Source organism: Haliotis cracherodii, unplaced genomic scaffold (genome assembly GCF_022045235.1).
Source record: "Haliotis cracherodii isolate W230 unplaced genomic scaffold, xgHalCrac1.p SCAF_2, whole genome shotgun sequence".
NCBI classification, from domain to species: Eukaryota; Metazoa; Mollusca; class Gastropoda; order Lepetellida; family Haliotidae; genus Haliotis; species Haliotis cracherodii.
Genome location: NW_027266275.1, coordinates 27,445,274 through 27,471,198, shown reverse-complemented (window position 1 = coordinate 27,471,198; position 25,925 = coordinate 27,445,274). Strand labels below are relative to the sequence as shown.

The 25,925-nt window shown below is 40.9% G+C and overlaps 1 protein-coding gene across 2 annotated transcripts; it reads left to right on the top strand.

The window, feature by feature from the left end:
* The first annotated feature begins 2,557 nt into the window (after positions 1 to 2,557).
* LOC139467915 (eukaryotic translation initiation factor 3 subunit L-like) lies at positions 2,558 to 25,350 on the top strand. 2 transcript variants are annotated; one of them, XM_071249502.1, is made up of 20 exons: positions 2,564 to 2,602; positions 5,033 to 5,065; positions 7,673 to 7,724; positions 11,237 to 11,381; positions 12,724 to 12,803; positions 13,106 to 13,167; positions 14,219 to 14,288; positions 14,557 to 14,630; positions 15,034 to 15,114; positions 16,220 to 16,310; positions 17,361 to 17,515; positions 18,471 to 18,641; positions 18,975 to 19,108; positions 20,268 to 20,367; positions 21,399 to 21,472; positions 22,065 to 22,122; positions 22,580 to 22,618; positions 23,425 to 23,517; positions 24,457 to 24,537; positions 24,964 to 25,350. In XM_071249502.1, the coding sequence occupies exons 1-20, from the start codon at positions 2,582 to 2,584 to the stop codon at positions 24,994 to 24,996; spliced, it is 1,647 nt and encodes a 548-aa protein (XP_071105603.1). In that variant the 5' UTR covers positions 2,564 to 2,581; the 3' UTR covers positions 24,997 to 25,350. The 2 variants fall into 2 exon arrangements, with proteins under 2 accessions (XP_071105604.1, XP_071105603.1); XM_071249503.1 differs by lacking the exon at positions 5,033 to 5,065 and having other exon boundaries at positions 2,558 to 2,602.
* Positions 25,351 to 25,925: the final 575 nt, after the last annotated feature.

Here is a 25,925-nt window from a genome sequence, read left to right as displayed (position 1 = left end):
CTCAGAAAAACAACAAAATTATGCAATTATACAACATTACGAAATGCCATGCCTATCCGAAAATGAGCCTCTGCGAGCCATTAACGAATGCAGTCAGAGACCATCCTCGGAGTGGAAGGCCATGGGTAACCAATAATCAACAAGACAACTGGATTCGAACAACACACCTACGAAATCGATTCCAGCAAGCAACAGTGACTGCAAGAAGCATCCCTGGCCTTCGACGAATATCTTCACAAACCGTACGTCGTCGCCTCAGATGTGCAGGGATTGTCGCCAGAAGACCCGACAGACGTCCCGTTTTGACAGGAAACCAACGTCAAGCACGTCTACAGTGGTGCAGACAGTGTCTACGCTGGACGGCCATTCAGTGGGGACAAATTCTATTCACTGACGAGTCTCGTTTTCACCTCAGCCACAGTGATGGACGGATTCGGTTGTACCGACGTCGAGGTGAACGTTACGTCAATCATTGTGTCATGGAAGAAGATCGGTTCGGGGGCGGCAGCGTTATGGTATGGGTGGAATTACAGCAAGACAGAAGACCCGTTTGATAGTGGTAGAGGGAAATCTCAATGGACAGCGCTACCGCGACGAGATCATCGGCCCTGCCGTTTTTGTGTCGTCATGGACCAGGCATTACCTTTCAACATGACAACGCCCGGCCTCATATTGCTAGACTTGTTCAGGATTCTCTTCAACAAAACAACGTGAATGCCAACCCCTGGCCGGTTCGCTCCCTTGATCTTTCACCAATCGAGCACACGTGGGATGAGATGGATCGGCGCCTTCGACGTCAACCACGTGTTCCACAGACACTCCAGGAACTTCGAAACATGCTCCAGCAGATATCCCACAGGACTTTGTGCGACGGCTGGTCCATTCCATGAGACGAAGATGTGTTGCTTGCATCGCAACCAGAGGTGGACACACAGGCTATTGATTTGTAAATTGACATTTTGGCATGTTCATGTTTTCTTTATGAAATCACGCATTTTCTGAAGTCAGTATGGCAAATCAAACCATTTGAACACTTACAGGAGTCTTTTTATCTGTTGCAAACCGAAATCATAACTTGGCATTAAATCTTATTCAATGTCACAGGAACTTTTGTTGTTCAGTATAGATTGAAAAAACAACAACTAATACGCGGTAACCTGAAAGAACAGGTGGTTGAAACCTCTACGGGATTACAAACGGATTACGTATAGATCCGATGAAGAAAACACCTTATCAGTTGACTAATTAAACTGTTTTCTCCTCCAAAGAAAACAAGATGACACAAGATTCACAGCCCGTGACTGTATCATCAGGACCTGAGACGGCATGACACTCCTTGTCCCATCTTCAATCTTCTGAACAGGTGTGTACTTACACATATCTATTATATACATTGTGACATACCTGAATTATTTGACTTTTAAAGTAAGAAGTTTTAAACATTGTCTATTGTTTACCTATGAATATAACGTAATGTTTTTGACATGTGCAATGTCCTCCTCTCTACCTCCAGGGCTCGCACCTGACCTGTGAAGATCCCGGGTAGAATAGGTCTTCAGCAACCCATGCTTGCTGTAAAGGGCATCTGTGCTTGTCGTAAGAGGCGACTAACGGGATCGGGTTTTCAGGCTCACTGACTTGGTTGATGCATGTCATCGATCCCAATTGCGAAGATCGATGCTCATGATATTAATCACTGTATTGTCTGGTCCAGAATCAATTATTTACACAGACCGCCGTCATATTGCTGGAATATTGCTGAGTGCAGCGTCAAACAACAAACCAAAACCAAGGACTACGTAGATTTACCGAAATGCGATACCTGGAGATACAGAGGATGGTGAAATATATGACAAGATATATTTCTAGGCGTACGCCAGCTATGCATACATATATTATTACATATTTGCCTTGTTAACAAAACCTTTCTGGAAAATTTATATTAGCTATGTTCATAATTGTGATTCTCAATGGTTCAAGAAGAGACGTGAAAATTAGTTTAATGTATGAAATTCGCAGCATTGATAGGTTTTGAAACTAGATGGATGGTCAGTTTTCTATGTTAAAATCTTAAGTAACTATAATATTTCTCTAAAGCAATCATCTCACTAGTTATAATTGAAACTTTCAGGCGATGGAGCAAGTTTATTGTCAAGAGTAAATGGAGGATATTAAATAGGCCTCAGATAGCTTCTGAATGGACGTGACTTTCAAAAAAGACAAACATGGATCGATAATTTCACAGGTCCATACTCTAATTTACAGTAGTATCAGTGCCGTAGCCAGCCCCCTAGATTTTATTTTTATAGAAAACAGTTTTATTTGAATCAAGTTGGGGATCACTTTCTAAACACAGTAACATTTTTAATTTTATTGGTATTCATTGGTAATTCGCCAATTTGCATTAAAACGAGACATTCGTGATTGTATAAACCACTTATAGAATTGTCTTTAAGAAGAAGAAGAGATATATTTCTGGTCCGAGATGTTTGAATTGCGTGAAGAATGTACCACTAGTGGATGTCAAATGGTAGTTTCTAAGTTATCTCCCTTTACCGGGAAGGCTTCCATTTTGTCAACCATGTGGAGCGAAGAAGCAGATGTAAGCGAATAATATTGTGATCATTCATTGTAATATTCTGATGATATGTTCAGAAATATTTTTTTTCAGATTATCGAACTGTTATTACCTATTGTATGTAAGAACCGTTGCTTAAAATCCGCGTAAACGGTAACGTCCCATACCCTGTCATCTCAACTGTCTAACATATTGTTCATTTTCCCATCTTTCGGAACACACTTCAGTTAGTTGTCTCGTCTTTTTAAGCATATTTCAGAGATGAATCACGTCTTTGACATATTCAATTTTTTGGTGTGGTCAATTGTGATTTTTATATGGCTAAATATGCTAAAGGGCACTGATTCACGCATTTGTGTTGATTACGATTGTTGCAGTATTATAATAATAACATCAGACCACCTTTCCTGTTAATGTTTTACTTAACAATAAATAATGATCAATCACATTTTCACAACATAGCATTGTGCAGAGTTACATTCCTTAGTTATGCCAGGATCTACTGACCCGTATCCGATCATTGATTCCAATCTTAGACTTGCCTCGCCTCGCCATGCCGCGAGCCATGATGGGGTCCTTACAGCCAAGTGATTAAAGCGTTCGCTCGTCAAGCCGAAGACCAGAGTTCTATTCCCGACATGGGTACAATGTGTGAAGCCCATTTCTGGTGTCCCCCGCTGTGATATTGCTGGAATATTGCTAAAAGCAGCGTAAAACCAAACTCACTCACTCAAAGCAATTGGGCTTCATTTTATTACCGCCTTGGTTCAAAATTTTGATTTGTACAAATGAAAACCCACACAAAAGACAAATTCTTTCGCTTGTATTCCCTTTTGGACGTAGATGCCAGAGCGCTCAGAAACAACAGCAGAGCTACAGATAAGCAGCGTATTTGCATAAAATACCCCCCAAAACTATTCAAAACTCAATTACTTTCAACTAACTTGCGTACAGAAACGTATGCATTAAATGAAAAACTCAAATGTATAAAAACACCAAGCGTAAATACTCAATGAAGATTTTTCAGCATGCGTACAAAGGAGGTAATTTACGAAACACAATTACGAACAAATTTACTCTCCGAATCAAGCCTACATATTTAGAACAGTTGTCATTGTTATATACATCTAAAACATTATTTCATTTTTTTAAAATCTTAAAATGTTCACTCTTTTTGGGAAAAACCCAATAGAGTTATGAATAGATGAGTGAAAAAATATTGGTTAGTCATTGAAAAATGTAATAAACCAATTAAAATAGAAACCCTAGAGTAAGAACTATTGCTCAAAAAGTTATCTGGAGCTCAGCAACAGGATGTAGGAAGTTTCCACAACAATTTAACGGCGCTGCTATACTTCTAATTAGGGGAACTTTTCGTTTTCAAAATGCAGAAATCAGATCTGCTGAAATCAGATATGCTGGTGAATCCTTTATGCTTTTCTCACTTGTACAAAGAATTGATGCTCATTAGAAAGTTCACCTGACACGACCTATGATGGTGCCCTCAGTTTTCAGTGGTATCGTATTGAAGTATTAGACATGATTTTAATGAAATCAATGTTCAGTGAAAGTTTTAACCCTGAAAACCTAAATCAAAAGCTGCTTCTGGACTCCCCTGAAGGGGACATGAGACAATTTATCTGGCCCAGTGATCTGAGGAAATATATATATATGGTTTAAAATGTCTTAAGTCAGCTAGGATGGAGGTATGTAATGTTTGTTTTCTTACAAAGTCAGAAATTGTTGGACACATCCTTTTATATGATTGTATCCTTCAGATAAGTCGAATATGAATGCTTTGCTAACTGACCTAGGTTTTTGATAATCATGTTTAACTTTCAGTGCAAATTAGTGGTGTAACGATACGGCGATACAGTATTGTATCCCGATGCATAGCCCATGATACTATGCATTGATTTGGAAAGCATGTATCGCGATACATACGAGATTTTCATAACACAGTTTTACCTACCGAGTACTTTAAACATACGTTTAACAGTTTCAAAGCCAGTTTGTTGTTTCAGTAAAACATACTGTATTGCTGACAATTTGCTATAACAGTAAATAAACACCTTATATCTTCTTCAACTGTACTTGTCACATCTTTTAGAGAGCAGAAAGACTGTATCGTGATACTATCGTATCGCGACCCCTGTATCGTGATACGTATTGTTTCGCGACCCTCCCGTATCGTTACACCTCTAGTGCAAATAAATGAGAATAAACATGCTGGGGGGGGATTACATTTTTTAAAAGAGGTCATCGATGTTGGAACCCAAGACTGAAGTCCTATTCTTCATCTTTTATGACTGCTTCATTAATAAATGGTGAAGAGACCAATACCTTCTTCTTCTTTCAGTATTTTACTGCCATTAATCGTTAATGTGTGGACTTATGACTGTTGTCAACCTCCTTGTTTTTATCTGTGTATAACTTATTTTCCCGGCATTTCAGGAAGGCCACGCCGAGGGTGTGATCGACAGTGCAGTAAGTTGTGGACAACCACAGCTCTGTCTCACAACCATTATATCATACTTGTGCCAATAATTGTCACCAACATGAACATGCTCATCTTCCCTTGATGTAACTGTAGCTGCCTCTTACCTCTCCCATGTCTGGGTTACCTCCCTTCCTTCAAGCCCGAAGTTCTTATGGAGCAGTCTTCAACGCTATGACCATATAAATAACTTAATATTTTGCTTTTTGTTTTCTTAGTTATGTTCTATTATGTACATTCCTATGTATACCTTGTATCCTTACATACAATTATATGAACGTCGTCAGTAAGGGAGCTTCCCCGAGTATACATTTTACTATAACTTTCTTAAAAAGATCAGAGATACTTTTGACGGTCAATGTTCATACATCAGATCCAGTGATTGCAAAATTAATATTTGTACTGGAGAATGATAATTTTAAAGAAATATTACTTAACTTTTAAAGGCAGTGGCAGAAAGTGAAATGAATTACTATTTTAGACAAATGTTAGAAGTACCAATTACTGTGCTAACTTGGCTATTTGTCTGGATTTACCAAAGCCCATTTCATTTGAACCCTGTAAAGAATCAGTGCTGATATGACCACAGTAACATGTGCTAGTTGTCTTCAATTATTGGCATAATTATGACTTACTTGCTTGGCATTATGGGATTTCCTATTTGAGTGCATTTGGTATTGCTAGTATTCCTCATTGCCTCATGAAACATTGACCATGTGTTATAGAAAACATAGTGCTGTTTGCTGTGTGTATAGCATACAGAGTTTGTTGACCGATTTCCTGTTGCAGTTCATGGTTCTGTTGATAAAAAGTTGTGTTATCTTATCATGTTCTCTGTTAAGAGTTAAAAACAAATGATTTTTTTTAACTTCGAGTGTGCATTTCCCCCAAAATTAGAATTAAATTTAAAGATTCGGATTCACTCACCTGACAGATCATTATTCATTATCAGAAGCACTAGTCCATGTACTTAATGCACAAACACTTTAGGAAGTTGTTTTTGCCTGCATTCATCTTTTAAAAGTTTGTTTCATGACATTGCTTCTATTCATTAAAGGTTTTGAAGTTTGACATTTGTCATGAATGAGTTTCTTTACTAGTTGAACAGTACTATTATTATATGTATATCATATGTTAAATCTGATGCGGGTGTGCCCATTAACATTCAGGGGTTTAACTTAACAACAATTATGAAAAGGTTGTGTAATCTAAGAAAATATGTGTTTCTTCTCATAAAATAGATTTCTTATTAGAAACACTAACAGTCCACAGTTGCCACATGAATGGTTTTCATATCAATTTCAGTTAATGTTTGTCATAAAAGTATTAGAGAAACTTCCAAGATACACAAAGAAATAAGTTGATTGAGTAACTGCAATGCCCGGGGGGAAGGCGTATATCTACAGTTCATGCATGGTACACAGTTTATGTTTGTGCTAGTAACATTCCTGAGTTAAGATCAACCCCTGAAAATAATTCTGTGTGTGAGAGGAATGAGAAATTGTGTGTCATATTAAAGCTACTTACCCCCGTACTGCTGTTGGGTGATATATATAGACTGTTCAGTTATTCCCATTACCGCTGCATCCTTGTACTGGTAAGCGTTAATTGAACTTCCCGAGATATTTATCAAGACTGTCAAAGTTCTATTCAAACACCTCTGTTAATGAACAGATCATGAGTTTCCTATGTGTGTGCTTTTAAATCAATTGACAATTGTTTTCATCAATTTTAACAATAATTTGAAATTTACCATTTTTTTCTGAAATGCATTTATATTTTTCTATTCTAAGGTGTAGAAGTGATAGTACATAAAATTTATTGCAAATAATTACCCTTTAACACTATGTTTTGTTAATATGTGATTAAAGAATTATTGGTTGAGGAATTAAATCACGATAAATATTAAAGGTTTTAGGCTTTTGAAAAATCTCATTAATTGAGCATATAGATACTTTTATTTGACTTGTATTGATTCTCAAGGTATCTTGGTTTGTTTGTACCTATCGGATATAGCATCTGTTTATTGGGATATAGCATCTGTTTATTGGGATATAGCATCTGTACTGTTCTGGGTGGTGGAGGAGATAGACCATCCTCGGTATCCTTTCAGGTTCTATTGGTTGGTTTGCTTCAGTTAAAGGGAGGTAAGTATGACCTTACAGGAAGGTGTATGGTGTGATGGATTGCCCCTTGCTTGACCCTCACATATCCCCCCCAATACTGGACAGGTGCCAGGACATGCTAGGTTCAAATCTACATCTGGCAGAATGCAGCAGTAGCAGCTAATATAGTCATGGCAATACTTCAAGTTGAAGCTTTAAACCTAAAAATAAAGTTCTGCTATCCATGTAACATGTGTGCTGATTTCCTGCTTTAAAGTTCTTTTTAAAATTATGTAACTGCCAGCATTTGAATTCTTCTAGATATTCTTAAGAAATTGGATTATATGAAACTAGTATTTATTTTCTTTATTTATGACAATTCTCACGCTAGTTGAATATGGAACGCAACCGTTACACGGTAAAACCACGAACAAACAAAGGTCATATCCTGTCTTCGTCTTGCGTCAATCTGTGTTTATTTCCTGGTTGCAGTACGACCCCTACTCCTACAGCTACCCGGCTCCGGAGTATGAGCTGCATACAGGTAGGTCACCATGGAATCACTTTGCCTTCATTTCTATTTCGAATCGACCCGTGAAGATCCGGGGTAGAATAGATCTTCAGCAACCCATGCTTGCCGTAAAAGGTGACTATGCTTGTCGTAAAAGGCGACTAACGGTGTCGGATGGTCATGCTCGCTGACTTGGTTGATGCGTGTCATCGATCCTAATTGCCTGGATCGACGTTCATGATATTAATCACTGGATTGTCTGGTCCAGACTCGATTATTTACAGACCGCCGTCATATAGCTGGAATATTGCTGAGTGCGGCATTAAGCAACAAACGAAACAATAAAAACATTGTGTCACTAGTCGGGACTTCGGGTTAGAATTTGTCCCCAGCAACATATGCTGGTCTCCCAGTGGGGATTCCAGGTTAGAATACGTCCCCAGCAACATATGCTGGTCTCCCAGTGGGGATTCCGGGTAAGAATAAGTCCCCAGCAACATATGCTGGTCTCCCAGTGTGGATTCCGGGTTAGAATACATCCCCAGCAACATATGCTGGTCTCCCAGTGGGGATACTGAGTTTGAATACGTCCCCAGCTACCTATGCTGGTCTCCCAGTGGGGATTCCGGGTTAGAATACATCCTCAGCAACATATGCTGGTCTCCCAGTGGGGATTCTGAGTTTGAATACGTCCCCAGCTACCTATGCTGGTCTCCCAGTGGGGATTCCGGGTTAGAATACATCCCCAGCAACATATGCTGGTCTCCCAGTGGGGATTCTGAGTTTGAATACGTCTCCAGCTACCTATGCTGGTCTCCCAGTGGGGATTCCGGGTTAGAATACATCCTCAGCAACATATGCTGGTCTCCCAGTGGGGATTCTGAGTTTGAATACGTCCCCAGCTACCTATGCTGGTCTCCCAGTGGGGATTCCGGGTTAGAATACATCCCCAGCAACATATGCTGGTCTCCCAGTGGGGATTCTGAGTTTGAATACGTCCCCAGCTACCTATGCTGGTCTCCCAGTGGGGATGCCGGGTTAGAATACATCCCCAGCAACATATGCTGGTCTCCCAGTTGGGATTCTGAGTTTGAATACGTCCCCAGCAACATATGCTGGTCTCCCAGTGGGGATTCCGGGTTAGAATACATCCTCAGCAACATATGCTGGTCTCCCAGTTGGGATTCTGAGTTTGAATACGTCCCCAGCAACATATGCTGGTCTCCCAGTGGGGATTCCGGGTTAGAATACATCCTCAGCAACATATGCTGGTCTCCCAGTGGGGATTCTGAGTTTGAATACGTCCCCAGCAACATATGCTGGTCTCCCAGTGTGGATTCTGGGTTAGAATACATCCCCAGCAACATATGCTGGTCTCCCAGTGGGGATTCCAGGTTAGAATACATCCCCAGCAACATATGCTGGTCTCCCAGTGGGGATTCCGGGTTAGAATACGTCCCCAGCAACATATACTGGTCTCCCAGTGGGGATTCCAGGTTAGAATACATCCCCAGCTACCTATGCTGGTCTCCCAGTGGGGATTCCGGGTTAGAATACGTCCCCAGCAACATATGCAGGTCTCCCAGTGGGGATGCCGGGTTAGAATACATCCCCAGCAACATATGCTGGTCTCCCAGTGGGGATTCTGGGTTAGAATACATCCCCAGCAACATATGCTGGTCTCCCAGTGGGGATTCTGGGTTAGAATACATCCCCAGCAACATATGCTGGTCTCCCAGTGTGAATTCCGGGTTAGAATACATCCCCAGCAACATATGCTGGTCTTCCAGTGGGGATTCTGGGTTAGAATACATCCCCAGCAACATATGCTGGTCTCCCAGTGTGAATTCCAGGTTAGAATACATCCCCAGCAACATATGCTGGTCTCCCAGTGGGGATTCCGGGTTAGAATACATCCCCAGCAACATATGCTGGTCTCCCAGTGTGAATTCCAGGTTAGAATACATCCCCAGCAACATATGCTGGTCTCCCAGTGGGGATTCCGGGTTAGAATACGTCCCCAGCAACATATACTGGTCTCCCAGTGGGGATTCCAGGTTAGAATACATCCCCAGCTACCTATGCTGGTCTCCCAGTGTGGATTCCGGGTTAGAATACGTCCCCAGCAACATATGCAGGTCTCCCAGTGGGGATGCCGGGTTAGAATACATCCCCAGCAACATATGCTGGTCTCCCAGTGGGGATTCGGGGTTAGAATACATCCCCAGCAACATATGCTGGTCTCCCAGTGGGGATTCTGGGTTAGAATACATCCCCAGCAACATATGCTGGTCTCCCAGTGTGAATTCCGGGTTAGAATACATCCCCAGCAACATATGCTGGTCTCCCAGTGGGGATTCGGGGTTAGAATACATCCCCAGCAACATATGCTGGTCTCCCAGTGTGAATTCCGGGTTAGAATACATCCCCAGCAACATATGCTGGTCTCCCAGTGTGGATTCCGGGTTAGAATACATCCCCAGCAACATATGCTGGTCTTCCAGTGTGGATTCCAGGTTAGAATACATCCCCAGCAACATATGCTGGTCTCCCAGTGTGAATTCCAGGTTAGAATACATCCCCAGCAACATATGCTGGTCTCCCAGTGGGGATTCCGGGTTAGAATACATCCCCAGCAACATATGCTGGTCTCCCAGTGTGAATTCCAGGTTAGAATACATCCCCAGCAACATATGCTGGTCTCCCAGTGTGGATTCCGGGTTAGAATACATCCCCAGCAACATATGCTGGTCTCCCAGTGGGATTCTGAGTTTGTATATGTCCGTAGCAACATATGCTGGTCTCCCAGTGGGGATTCTGGGTTAGAATACATCCCCAGCAACATATGCTGGTCTCCCAGTGTGGATTCCAGGTTAGAATACATCCCCAGCAACATATGCTGGTCTCCTAGTGGGGATTCCAGGTTAGAATACATCCCCAGCAACATATGCTGGTCTCCCAGTGTGGATTCTGAGTTTGAATACGTCCCCAGCAACATATGCTGGTCTCCTAGTGGGGATTCTGGGTTAGAATACATCCCCAGCAACATATGCTGGTCTCCCAGTGTGGATTCCGGGTTAGAATACATCCCCAGCAACATATGCTGGTCTCCCAGTGTGGATTCCGGGTTAGAATACATCCCCAGCAACATATGCTGGTCTCCCAGTTGGGATTCCAGGTTAGAGTATTTCCCCAGCTACCTATGCTGGTCTCCCAGTGTGGATTCGGGGTTAGAGTATTTCCCCAGATACCTATGCTGGTCTTCCAGTTAGAACCAGTGCTTGCTGTAAAAGGCTACTATGTTTTTCGTGACTAATGGGATAGGATGGTCAGGGTCACTGACATGTCATCGTATCCCAATTGTATGGATCGATACTCATGATGTCAATCACTGGATTGTCTGGTCCAGACTTGATTATTTACAGACCGCAGTCATATAGCTGGAGTATTGCTGAATGTGGTGTTAAGCAACAAACAAACAATTAAAACATTGTGTCGCTAGTCTGTAGTGTTGTACCCAAGTATCACTCCTTTTTGTGGGACAGGGGACCCACGCCAGGACCTGGAGTACGAGCGTCAGTACCAGCAGTCATACATCGTCCCCGAACTCATCAAGAACTTCCTTGTCCACTTCCAGAAGTGCATCAATGACTGCAACCTGTATGAGATACAGAACGCTTATGAGAGCGGGTGAGACCTCTATTGATATGAAAGAACTATAGCAGGCAGCATTGGGAAGTGACACTAGTCCTACAGTCACACACTATATTCATATTTGTTAAAGTTTTGGATTTGGAAGGTTTTCCAATATATATCATCATAAGGACTAGTGGTTTGTATGATGCTTCTGCCTCTAGTGTGAATAAGGGTTACGAGGGGACTATTGAACTGTGCCGCAAGTGTCCGTGTATGTTCTACTGCTGTGGGTTTGAACCTGTGATTTGTCAACAGCCTTTGTCACTTTGGGCTTCCATCACAAATTAAGTCAGTAAAACAATTTTAACAATATTGAATTTTACCATTTTTTTCTGAAATGCATTTATTTTTTTATATTTTAAGTTGTAGAAGTGATAGTACATGTACATATAATTTAGTGCAAATAGTTACCCTTTAACACTGTGTTTTGTTAATATGTGATTAAAGAATTATTGGTTGAGGAATTAAATCACGATAAATATCAAAGGTCTTAGGCTTTTGAAAAATCTCATTAATTGAGCATATAGATACTTTTATTTGACTTGTATTGATTCTCTATGTGTCTTGGTTTGTTTGTACCTATGGGATATAGCATCTGTTTATTGGGATATAGCATCTGTTTATTGGGATATAGCATCTGTTTATTGGGATATAGCATCTGTACCGTAAAACAAGACTAAAGGGAAATACTGTTCAAAACAGCTTTATGCTCAACTTCACTTTATTGGGATTAAGCATCTGTTTATTGGGATATAGCATCTGTACCGTAAAACAAGACTAAAGGGAAATACTGTTCAAAACAGCTTTATGCTCAACTTCACTCAAGTATTCATTCCTGTGTATAGTCTGGAAGGTAAGTTAAGGTACCGACGTTTACTACAATATCTGAAAAACTATCGGACCTACTCCAGTCAAAGTTGGTATGAGATTATTAAACAGTCATACATAACTGGATATCACATTTAAAGACAATTGGTGCATGAATAAAAAGTCTGTCTATTTAGCTATCACTATATTTCATCAACAACCAGACCTGTTCATCATGGGTGGAACGAGCATTCATTGAAACAGCCATCTGCATAATGCTACCCCTGTGTTACAGGGCCATATGATACAGTTGAACCAATCAACTCAACTCGAAAGGGTGCACGGGAATCACACACGTTGAGACGCCCAACGCTAACACCGTATTCGTGTGTGTGTGATTCCCGTGAGTTGATTTGATTGCTTCAACTGTGTCATAGATTACCTTCCAGACTATAACTCGGCATGATGTATTTACAACCCACCTAGGGTGTTTGATCTTTGTCTGGCACTAACTCTCCTCATCATTCAGATTCAACAAGTTAACGGACAGATTCTTCAAGAACTCCCCCTGGCCTGAGGCGGAGCACATTGCGCCTATTGTCAACAATGGTAAGTGCACTTAGCGTAGAAAATTAGATTTTCATGTTATTTTATTGGAACAATTAAAAACAAAATAGGTACTGTCAAGATATAGAATGTCATCTGGATGATCTGCTTGTGCCATGTTATGATGACAATATTAGTTTGTATCTGTGTGCATTGTTGTAAGTGATAAGCTGGGTTATGCATACAGCAAGATATGGTTAAGTTTGTTGGTCAGTTAATGGTATCATGTGTGTTTTGAAGTGCTGACATCTTCACGGAATGTGTATATGTGTCTCACCTGAGTATAATCTGCCTCTGTGTTTCAGATCCGGTGTTTCTAATCCTGTACAAGGAGCTGTACTACCGGCATATCTACGCCAGGGTCACGGTGAGTACCTACGGGACAGTCATATCCAGTTTCATGCTACTACTCCAGTCTGGGCCAAAACCTTTACCAAACTTGGCTAAAAGTATGATTTAATGTAGATTTTAGTGTTATTCTTAGACTACTAGCTAACTTTTTACCTTCCCTGCATTACTCCTTCATGCATTTACTGTTGCTTTTTTACAAAAAGAAAAGCTATGTGAGCACCGGCTAAAGAAAACGCCACCTACAGGACCACATATCTTAACATTACTGCTTGTCAAACAGACTGACACCTCTAGTGCCTGCGCTTAGACCTACGCCTCCTCTGCTTCAGGCACCTATAAAAAGGAGAATTTTTTAACATTTGTATACTTATCCTACCTTACTACATCAAAGGGCCCACCAATCACAGAGCTGCCTCCCCACGATGTCTTAAGATGTTACGATCTAGTAGAAATGTGAAGATACATGGGATCATCACTTATGTGGTCACGTGGGCGCTGTGTAATGAGATGTGCCACACAACTAGTTGCAACATCATCTTCAGCTGGACCTCACACAGCTTCGACTTTCTGTAAAAAATCAGCAGGAAATGAATTAAGGAGTAATGCTGGATGAGCATACAAATGTAAAAAATTGTAGATTTTCTCTGACCTAGAACTAGTGGCGAAAGTCTCAAACTGCTACTCAAAGGTTCTCATGTTGTATCTTTGTGGTTTACCTGTCATGCTGAAGATCTGGGTTTTCCCTGATGGCTGCCTTGTGTGAAGTCCATTATTTATTGGAGAACAGGGGGCAGAACAGGTGCCCTATCCCGGCAGGCCAATAGATGTATGATTAGTTGTTACAGTAACTAGTGGCGAAAGTTGCAGACTGCTACTCAAATGTTGTATCTTTGTGGTTTACCTGTCATGCTGAAGATCTGGGCTTTCCCTGATGGCTGCCTTGAGTGAAGTCCATTATTTATTGGATTCTAGGGGCAGAAAAGGTGCAGAATAGATGTATGATTAATGGTCACAGAAAAGATAAGCAGTGTTTGATGTTTCAGTCATGAGTGATGTTTTTTTTTCAGAGTGGTCCTACATTGGAGCAGAGGTTTGAGTCTTACTACAACTACTGCAACCTTTTCAACTTTATTCTCAGTAAGTCAATATTGTTTTATTCCATGTTCTCGCCATTCACATGTGTTACAGCTTGCTTTCGGAAACATATTCTGGGGCAGATTTCATTAATTGCAGGCCACCTTGATATGCTACTCAAAAGAAGTTAAAGAACAACCAATTTTTTAAGTTCTTTTGAGCAGTATATTACTGTGATATTATGATTGGCGTTAAACAAACTTTTTCAACTGTAAGTGAGAGATGGTTTGTGATGTAGTGATTGACTAATGGCGCTATTTGCCTCTACCAGATGCAGAGGGACCTGTGCACATTGAGCTGCCGAACCAGTGGCTGTGGGACATCATCGATGAGTTCATCTACCAGGTAGGTGGTGCTCTAGGGAGTGGAATGATGACAAGAGTTATCTCCCTTGGACAGGCAGTGTATTGCATCAACAGGTTAACACATGTGATGATAAGGTTCAGTGTAAATAAAGACAGATTTGACTTAAGAATTTCAACTTCTTCGTTCTTCCCTGCAATATTTGGGTACTGGTGTTAGTATCTTTGATACATCTTTAAAGCAGTGGAATGATGACAAGAGTTATCTGCCTTGGTCGTGTTGTAATGCATCACAAGGTTAACACATTTGTATTGTATATCTGGGGTATTGTTGAGTTTGGCGTAAACCAACAGACGGACAAAGCAAACTTGTACTGTATAGCCATATGACTGAATCAGAATTATTCTCCAGATCTTTTGGACACATTTTATGTGTTTGATTACAGTTTCAGTCATTCAGCATCTACCGCTGTAAGCTGAACAAGAAGCCTGATGAGGAGATTGACTGTCTGCGTACAAACCCCAAGGTAAAATACATGTATGGGTAGCATCCTAGGTGTGTGGCAGCCATTAAATGTCAAGAGATCCCAAGGGTATTCCAGGCAGAGGAAGTAGCCATAAACATGCTTCTAGACTAGGAAGGGTTAGAAAAAGTCCCGAGCAAGCCATGCTGATCGTAAATGGACGACTAAATGGAAAGGGTGGTAAAGTTTTGCGACTTGGTTGATAGTGTGTCGACTTGGTTGATAGCTTGTCCTCATACCCTTACTGAGCTGATCATGGTTCACAGTATCAATTGCTGGATTGTCTGGCCCAGACATGACTATTTACAGGCCATGGTCTTATGGCTGGAATATATTTTGTTGACGTTAAACAGCAAACAAAACATGCTGCAAGTGCCAACTGCACTGTGGATTGTCTGACTTGCATGTGTAAGCATTGTTACTGATATGGATCATTGCTCATGCTATCGGCCACTGTTCTACCTGGCCCAAATTACAAGCCACGGGAATGATGCTGATAACTGTGAAAAAAGAATTCACTTGCTAGATCTGGGCTAGAATTGGGGTTCAGATACCTATGCTTGCTGTGAGAGGCGACTATGCTTGTCGAAGGAGGTGACTAACAGGATCTTACGGTTCAGGCTCGCTGACTCGGTTGATGCATGTCATTGTATCCCAGTTGCGTAGATACCACCATTTAAGGACCGTGAAGATACGGGTTGGAATTGGTTTTAAGCAACCATGCTTTTCGTAAGAGATGACCAAACAACTCGCTGACTCGGTTGATGCATGTCATCGATCCCAATTGTGGAGGATTGATGCTCATGATTTCAATAACTGGATTGTCTGGTCGAGTCTCGATTACGGTATTTACAGACTGCCGTCATAGAGCTTGAATATTGCTGAGTACAGAGTTAAACAAACAAACAAAACTAACATTTCAAGCATGTGCAGCAATGTGATTGTTTCGTGTAGGCAGTACATGCATCATGCATAGGACCAGAGTACAGGAATGTTATGTGTATTTGAACTTTGTTGATATACCAGTTTTGTTGAAACGTTTGTATAGGAGTGTAGAAGTGTCATGTATATTGTTTGCCGAATGTACTCTATACTGTCTGTGTGGCAGATCTGGAACGTACACAGCGTCCTGAACGTCCTGCACTCCCTTGTTGAGAAGTCCAACATCAACCGACAGTTGGAGGTCTACATCAGCGGAGGTAAACAGTCAGATTGATGTGGCTTTAGTAACCTAGTTAATCGCTGCATCCCCACCTGCTTCAATACCAAACTCCCGCATACAAACAAACATTATCTCTGTCCCTTGCTTTCTTGATGGTGAGGTACACCATTTACGCCATACCACAAAACAGGCTTCATGCACATGTCCACAGATGCCTTGCACAAGTTTTATAGACGTGTATGTTTAAAACAACTGCCTCCTGTCACATTTTTGCGGATTTGGATAGTAATCTAACAATGAGTTAACTGCACCCTCTGGAACGAAATATTTCTCTGGAGTTTGAAATACAAGGATATTTACCTTTATATATGTTTCAATAACCATAATGATAAAATGATTTCACCTGTTGTAATCAACTTGCTTCATAACAAAGTGGATATTATTTGATGACTCATTTTCTCTGTAAACTGGGCTCTGTCTCTCCATAGTCAGTTACATAAATAGAAGCAAATAGCTTCTCTTACTCACTTGTGTAATAATATAAATATTTCATAATGAGAATGGAAACAAATACAATAGGTTCATAATTGATGTAAGACCACCAGTAAACACTGATACCTTGCTCACACACAGTGTGAGGTGGGGGCATTTGATTGTTGTGAATCCTTAATTCAGTCTGAACCGCCTCCACGTCTCGAAGTCAGTATACTGTGTCTGAGTGGTATATCATGTTAAGCTGGTATGGTATCTCGGTGGGCTGGCACTGTAAAATCATCATTAGTCCATACTAGTACAAGCAGCCACACACGCCACACACCACACCACATACAAACTTTGCATCTCTGACACGTTATCTTTGCTTTTGACCACCACTTCACCAAAATGCTGTCATGCGATGTTCAAAGTTAGTCTGGCAAAGGTATCACATCACTGTTTTCACACAGTTATAACGTCAATTAGATGTGTGTCATTTCATAGAATATACCACTGTCTACTTGCCCATGTTGCCCTTATTGTCATACAATTGGGACATTTCATGTCAGTCCTTGTGTCACTGCTAGTTATTACGGACACAATGTTTGTTCAGGTGATGCTGAGAGTGTGGCTGGTGAGTTTGGCCAGCACTCACTGTACAAGATGCTGGGCTACTTCAGCCTGATCGGCCTGCTGAGACTGCACTCCTTGCTGGGGGACTACTACCAGGCCCTCAAGGTCCTGGAGAACATTGACTTCAACAAGAAGGTGAGTCCGCTCATTCACACACAGAGAGCCCTGTGTCGGTGACTCAAGAGATTTTGTTCTGTTGCAAGCTGTTCATTCTGAAGATAAAGGGTGAAGCTAAGGGATTGTGTTAATCTGTCTAAAGAAACTGAAGTTGTGTAGTACTCTGGTTGCCGGGGTACTTCATATTTAGCCTCTGAATAAAAAACAAATGCCTCAATACCTGCGTAATATGATTTGCCTTGTCCTGTTTCTGATACCTTCACTTTTCAAGCTAATGGCTCAGTTTTATCAATCTGCAGTTCTGAAATAGTTCTTACATGCCAAAGGGGCGGTCGGGTAGCCTAGTGGTTAATGCGTTCGCTCGTCACGCCGAAGACCCGGGTTCGATTCCCGACATGGGTACAATGTGTGAAGCCCATTTGTGGTGTCCCCCGCCGTGATATTGCTGTAATATTGCTAAAAACGGCGTAAAACCATACTCACTCACTCTTACTTGCCAAAAGTAACCTACAGTCAAACGCTGTGTCAAAGTTGAAGAGACCTACGTGAATACTTTGAGTTTACAGAGTTTAGACACTACTGAAAAATTATGAATAAAGAAGGAATAAGCAGGGACCAAGCTTTTACTTTGAGACAACCAGGTGCAATAGTTGAGTGAGGCAGACTATCATGAGTACCATCTTTAAATGTCTCTTGGTATGACGAGGCCAGGGGATCGAACTCGAACAACAGATTTTCTGTTCTCCAGGCAGTGACTCTATCCACTACAGGGGCCTAGTGGTTAAAGGGTTCACTCGTCACACCGAAGACCTGGTTTCGATTTCCTCACATGGGTACAATATGTGAAGCCAATGGTGTCCCGTGTCGTGATATTGCTGGAATATTGCTAAAAGCAGTGAAAAACAATACTCACTCACTCACTATCCACTACACCAGGGAGAACCTGTCCAAGAAATGTTTGTTCTGTGTCTAGAACCTGTACTCGAGAGTGCCAGCCTGTCAGATCACCACGTTCTACTACGTGGGCTTCGCCTACATGATGATGCGGCGCTACCAGGATGCCATCCGAACCTTCTCCAACATCCTGCTGTACATCCAGCGCACCAAGTCCATGTTCCAGAACAGGGCGTCCTTGTATGACCAGGTGAGAGGGGAGATAACCCACTAACTCATGGAAACGGATATATGCGGAAAGATATAGACACTAGTCATGAACATTGTGTGGAGATAGTAGCTGGAATAACTTGTTTTAAAAAACAAGAAGCTCGTTTGTTAAATAAATTTGACATTTGTGTGTTTGATAGAAATGGATTTGATTGTGATAAGAAGTTGAACAAGAAGTAATTAACACTCATCCACCATCCATGTTAAAGCTGGGTGAGGAAAACATTCCTATGTGTAACACTGTGCCTGCATTATTTGGCCAAATGCTGTTTTCCCTGAGACTGTTATGCAAGTACAACTGACGTGTTGGCAGATCTCCAAGCAGAATGAGAAGATGTACACACTGCTGGCCATCTGCCTGGTGCTTCACCCCATGAGGATTGATGAGAGTGTTCACTCCCAGCTCCGGGAGAAGTTCGCAGACAAGATGCTCCGTCTGCAGAAAGGGTGGGTTTGTGGACTAAAAAGCCACAAGTCTCTGTGTCTCACCTAAATTATGAAGATATAATGGGGGCCATATTTAATTAAGTTGGATTGGAAGTCTGTGTGCATTGTTTAGAGAAACCATAGCCGGGCTTATGCATAGTTTCAGCTCCATAGGCCTTGTAGTTTTAAAGATGTCGAAAATGTAAAACTTAACAATGGACGGATAATGTGCCACATCATAAGCTCTAGACTTTCAGTCAAGTGAGCTAAAACATGTTTAACCCAGCCAAACAATCGGTTTATTTGTGTCCCTGAAAGTTGTATTGGGTCTGTACCTAGTAATTACAAATAATCCTCCAAACATGTGTTTTGAAACCTTGTTTGCCTGCCCACTGTTTAAGTGCATGTTTTTCTTAAACATAAGTATTTGGGTTTTGTTCCTTTTCATTAGACTTCTTCTTTAGCGGTTAATCAGGTTAATAGGCCTTATTTATTGTTTTATCTTCATAGTTTATGATAATGAGTTTATATAACTGAATCATTGTAATGATAGATTATGTATCCAGACATTAACCCATGCCCAGCTTCAATTTTGCACTGTGGATATCAACACTCCCCATCATTTACGTACCGTCAAGATCCGGGTTAGAATTGGTCTTCAGTAACCGATGGTTGTTGTAAGAGGCGACCAACGGGATCGGGTGGTCAGGCTCACTGACTTGGTTGATGCATGTCATCGTGTCCTAATTGCGTAGATCGATGCTCATGATGTCAATAACAGCATTTTTTGGTCCAGGCTTGATTATTTACAGACCACTGTCATACAGCTGAACTATTGCTGAGTGCAGCGTTAAACAACAAACAAACATCATTTAAGACTAAAACATGTGGAGTGAACCTGTGTCCTGTTGTTGGCGGTTGTCAGTGACTTGGTTTATGTCATCAACAAGGAGGGAAATTCCTCCTAGTGTCTCTCTGGTTTGTCTTGCCCTAGCTTGTTTATTACAGGCTCCTGGACTATGGCTGTGGTATTAAATGAGTAAAATAATTTGTGAGACTCTGTTGTCACAGGAGCCATTCATAGCTGCTGTCTATCTATTAGTACTACATGTAGTCTTCATCTAGACATGAGTTGATTGGGAATCTGCTTGCAAGTAACGGGAACTGTACTTTTTTGCAGTGATGTGGCGGAGTTTGAACAATCCTTCTCCTTTGCTTGCCCCAAGTTCCTGTCCCCAGTGCCACCTAACTACGATGGCGGGGGCAGCAACTACCACAAGGTGAGTACAAGGTCAAATACAAGGATTGTGGTACAATTGTCAATTTGTTGTAGAGACCCGAGCATGTCCTAGTACCAAATCCTTGCTTGCCAGTTTATTTACAGGCAGCAGTAATATAAGTAAGTCTGACACTCCTAGATTGTCTATTTTACCGACGGACGGTCAGTTTTAAAAAGTTGCACACCCGATGGTCAGGGGTTAAAGTTGCTAAGTTGGCTATCCACCAGTTCATTTTATTTTCTGAGAACTAACATTAAACAGTACTATTCTTATGTTTACCCTTTTGTTACTTTTGTTTGTTAGCCTAGAAAGTTCTGGACTGGCAACATTTTGTCTGGCCGGGTAACTTTGCAATGTTGCCAGTCTGGTTGTCTTGACTGAAATTTTGGGAAATTTTATACTCAAGTACTGTGTTTAACAATAATAACACTTTGATTAATGTGAAAAATGACTGGAGTCAGTCAGTCTCCTACAGATGGGGAATCCGAGGTAGAACTTTTCCCTTGCTTGTCATAAGGAGTAGTGAGTGATTGTTGTTTTATGCCTCGGTAAGCAATGATGTAAATTATAGTCTCTGGACCAGAGAAATCAGTGGATGACACGGCCTGGGCAATTTCCCTTTAGTCATGCTACAATGACACACCATTAGTCAGTTCTCACATTGTAACCACTTTACTTTCGTTTGACTAATCTCCTACATGTATGAGGCACTTTGGATCAATTCTTCCCCTGAATCCCTGGCTGCTTGTTATGACAAGAACATTAACATGTGGTGGACTGGTTTGAACCTGGTACACATGTGACCACCATGGAAGACAGATATCATTTTCACCTGTCAGAAGAGTCAGTGTTCCTTCTATCGACCATTAACTTAGACTGCAGGTGACACTTCGAGCCCATATGATATTGTTTTCGACAGTGATGTCAGTATAATAAGATAATCTTTGGATAATGTTTGGATCTTGTTCGAACTGATTAGCTGAAAGAATATGACAAGCTGTTCTGAAGTACATGCTGTGTTGTTGCTGCAGGAGCCGTTCCAGCTGCAGTTGACGGTGTTCCAGGAGGAGGTTCGGCAGCAGATCCTTGTGCCCACCATCCGGAGGTAAGAGCCTTCCTAAACATTGAGGGGGCACAGGTAGTTGTCTTAGGCGCTGCAATTTGCTGTGATAAGTTCTGTCCCACAGGCCTACCAGAAACCGGAGTATCGTGGGTTTAAATGTTTGTCAGCTGTATGCCCATTTCGTTGGTTTCTATGAAGTGGTCAATGTTTAAGACCTGCATTCATTTGAGCTTTCCACCATCAACATAAAATGGAATGTTGACACCCTTAGTAATCTTCAAATCGAGCCAACACGCCATGTTCTGACTGAAATACTGTTCGAACGAGATGTGTTTAAACCAAGGTCATTCACACTGAACAGTTGAGCAGAACCATACTGTACTGTTCCAGATTCTGATTGATGTCTAGATATTGTTTCTATGTAATAGAATGGTAAGAATAGAGTAATAACTACCTGATAGATTGATATCAATCATCAAATTTGAGTTTGTATAGGTTTAAATAACTTGCTAGATCTGCCAATTGGCCCAAGCCTATTCCCCTTTACCACCCTATGAATGACACTGTAGTGTTATAACTTACCAAATAATTGCATGTTGACCCCTTTAATAGTCTTCCCCTAATTGTTTTTCAGTTACCTGAAACTTTACACGACTCTGCCCATCTCAAAGCTAGCAGTCTTCATGGATATGGTGAGTTGAGATGTAGTTATACTGTTGCCTCTCTCAATCATGAGGGGTACAGGTGGCCCAGTTGTCTGAGGTGCAGTTATTCGGTGTGCAGAGTTGTGTCCTTTGGGCACACCGGAAGCCGCCGGATCGAATCCCACCTCACCCTGATTATGTTTCTAGGTTTGTCAAGCACTATACACGTGCTTGTGGGTTTCACGTCAGTTGTAAACGTCTAAGACCTGCATGAGGGCTCTCCCACCACACTTTGATATAACTGAATACTGTTTAAAGCTGTGTTAAAACATAACACTCACTCACTCTATACATCATGGAGTAAGTGACTTCAAGGTAGTAATCTCAGACCATTGGTGTCAAATGTGTAGATACCAAACAAATAAATTACTGGACACCCATGTGATATCCTTAGTATCATAATCTGTAAATTTGGCCTTAATCATTGTTCAATAATGTTTTTCAGTCAGAGGAGCAGCTGAGGACTCATCTCATGTGTTTCAAGGTATGTGATTCCCAGAACAGAATATTCCATGGCAGGCTGCGATATAACTGAAACAAATCTACATGAAGATTAAGTTAACTAAGCCACACATGAAAAACAGTATGAAACTCGGATCACTCTTTTTTTCCCTATGGGAGAAGTGTTTGCCAAGAGTTAGCCTTCTTCTGTGTACCAGTGCATGGTCAGATGACCGATGACCGATTTATTGTCCTCGTGTTGTTTAAAATGCTGCGATATGAGTTGCCAGATCTGGACATACATTTACACACTCGCTACTTTTGATTCTATCAGGATAAATACCCTGGCCCCATTCACCATCAAAGCTTTATTTTAAACTGTATTCAAAAGACACTCCATTAAAAATATTACACTCATGAGTGAGAGAAATTCCTCTTCTAAGTTGGTGATTAGAGAGGGAATGGCGACTTCACTTCGGAAACAAAACTTTGATGGTAAATGGGTCTGCATTTTATTTGAATGGCGAAATAATAATCTGGCAGATTGAGGACGACTCACGACATGCATACATGGACACACTGCCGGTCCCCTTATGCTGGGGACACGGGTGGCCCAGTCATCTAAGATGCCCAAGTTTGTTGTGCAGAGTAGCATCCCTTGGGGGTGCTGGGAACCTGTAATCATGGGTTTAAATCCTGCTTCACCCTGATAATGTTTTTGAGTGTCTGCACCATACCCATGCTGGTGAGTTTCACGAAGTGGTAAACATCTTAACATCTACCTGTCATCAGACTTTCCTTCCACCAAACTGAAATACAGTAAACTCACAGGCTGACTCCATGTTGCAGCACAAGATGAAGAACCTGGTGTGGACGAAAGGCACAAGTGGGCTCGAGGGAGAATTCCAGTCGGCTTCAGAAGTGGACTTCTACATTGATAGGGTATGTGATGTCATCATTTTCGGCTGTTTAGGACTGTACACTGATTGCAAGGTTACTATCATTTTAGTTGAAATTGTAAACAAATCTTTGGTACCAAGATATGTCCTTGAAGTTATTCGTATTTCGTATGTGTTCCCAAGAATAATTACGGCAGAGATACCAACCATGATGATACTGGTATAATAGCTACGATTTGGAGCCTAAACTTAAGCTATAAAATATCATGGGGAGCAAATTGTCAATGCACCTGTGACATGAAGAACTCTACAGCAAGACTAATCTGACCAATGAGAGCCATGCTTTCAATTCACAGTACTAAGTGATACAAGGTTGGCTGGCTGGCTTGTTGTTTAAGGCTGCACTCAGCAATATTCCAGCTATATGATGGTGGCCTGTAAATAATTTAGTCTGGACCAGATAATCCGGTGATTAATACAAGGTCGCTGATTGTTTTTTATTTTAAATAACAGTCAAGTCATTTTATCCCTTGATCTTTGCGGGTGCTGACTGGGAGCGAATCGCTTGTACACCAATGTTACTACAGAACCCCACATTATTTTTCTGAAAAACAGCTGATTAGTTTTCGTGATGAATAATATTATAATATTATGAATTAATGTCACTTTGAGGTGTATCACTTAACTACCTCTAGGCCTGATGAAAATGTCAAAGTGAAACAAGTATAAGAGATCCTCAAAGATGACGATCATGAACCATTATAAACTTCACTCTTAATCTTCCATTCAGGTTGGCATCTCTTTGTACAGGTTTCCACACCAACCAGGTTTCACTGTTTGCATGAGTTGTATCTGAATGAAACACGAACTGTGACATTTTCTATTGGATAACCATACAGTTTGGTTTGATGTCAAAACAAAACAAAAACAAATGTAAAATTTTAAATGTGTACTGCAGTGATATGCGTGGTGTATATTTCAGGAGATGATTCATGTCGCCGACACGAAGGTTGCTAGAAGATATGGAGATTTCTTCATCAGGCAGATTCATAAGTTCGAGGAGGTAAGCATCAGAAGCATAATTAAGTTGAAATGCATGATATTATTTAGCTGAATATATAATGACTTGTATTCAACCAATACATGTTCAAACTTTAATGGACCCGTGGTAGAATTGGTCTTCAGCAACCTATGCTCGCCGTAAAAGGTGACTATGCTTGTCATAAGAAGCGACTAACAGGATCAGGTGGTCAGGCTAGCTGGTTGAAGAATGTCATCATATCATATCATATCATATCATGCTCATGATATCAATCTCTGTATTGTCTGGTCAAGACTTGATAATTTACAGACCGCCATCATATGGCTGGAATATTGCTGAGTGCGGCGTAAAACAAAATCAAACTTAAAATGGTCAATTCTTGATTTGATTGTTGTTATACATGATGCTTTGCTTGAGGTTTTATGACTTTACATTTTACCCTTTCAGATTTCACGGACACTTAAACCTTCACAGCCGTAAACGGAACAGTGTTTTGCAGCAATTAGCAACCCAAATTCTGGATATTTAAGATGTATTTGAAATAATGATATCCGATTTATTCAACTTCAAATATAATACCTTGAAAGCATGGTCTTGTATCTTGTGGTTTTAAAGTGTACAAGCATGTATTAAAACATGACATAAGAATTTAGGACTAATTCTGAAAATTTATCTGAAATGTATTCGAAATAATGGTACTGGATCTATTGAACTTGAAATATCATACTTTCAAATTATGGTCTTGTATCTTTCAGTTTCATTGTGTACTAGTATGTTAATAATCACACGACATAAGAATTAAAATAAACTGACAAAAGAAATGTTGCTATACCATTTTTATCCATGGAGCTTTGTTTTTCTCGGTTGATTAAAAAGTATTTAGTTTTAAGTAGCAGTCAGCAATGTGCCAGCTATCTAAATAATCGGGTCTGGATCAGTCAAACAAGTGTCTTAGGCATCACCAATGATCCAGACCACTCCTTGGTCTATTAGATTGCCCAGGAACAAGGACTGGTCGGCTCAGGATACATAGTGTCAACCAAGCACTTTCCATATATCTAGAACACATAGATTTCATGGACACTTAAACCTTTACAACAGCCTTAATGGTAAAGAGTGTTTTGCAGCAATTAAAACTCAAATTCTGGATATTTAAGATGTTTCAAATAATGGTATCTGACTCATTCAACTTGAAATATCATACCTTGAAAACATGGTCATCTTCTTGACAAATAAAATTGATTCTTGAACATTTAGTTTGGCAATAAAAAATAATGCAGTGCCACTACACACCTAGAAATCAAGTGTCTACCAGCAAACTTTCTAAGAAACTTTGAAATTTTTTTATGGGGTTACTATAAGGGGGGTGAAGTTTGTTCATGACATCGTTCTTGGGAGTTTCAAAAAGT

Coding starts and splice junctions, on each gene's coding strand:
- LOC139467915 (XM_071249502.1), top strand. CDS start 2,582: ATGTGGAGCGAAGAAGCAGAT. Junction 20,368..21,398: donor GGGGCAGCAACTACCACAAG/GTGAGTACAAGG, acceptor TTGTTGCTGCAG/GAGCCGTTCCAGCTGCAGTT. Junction 24,538..24,963: donor AGATTCATAAGTTCGAGGAG/GTAAGCATCAGA, acceptor TTACCCTTTCAG/ATTTCACGGACACTTAAACC.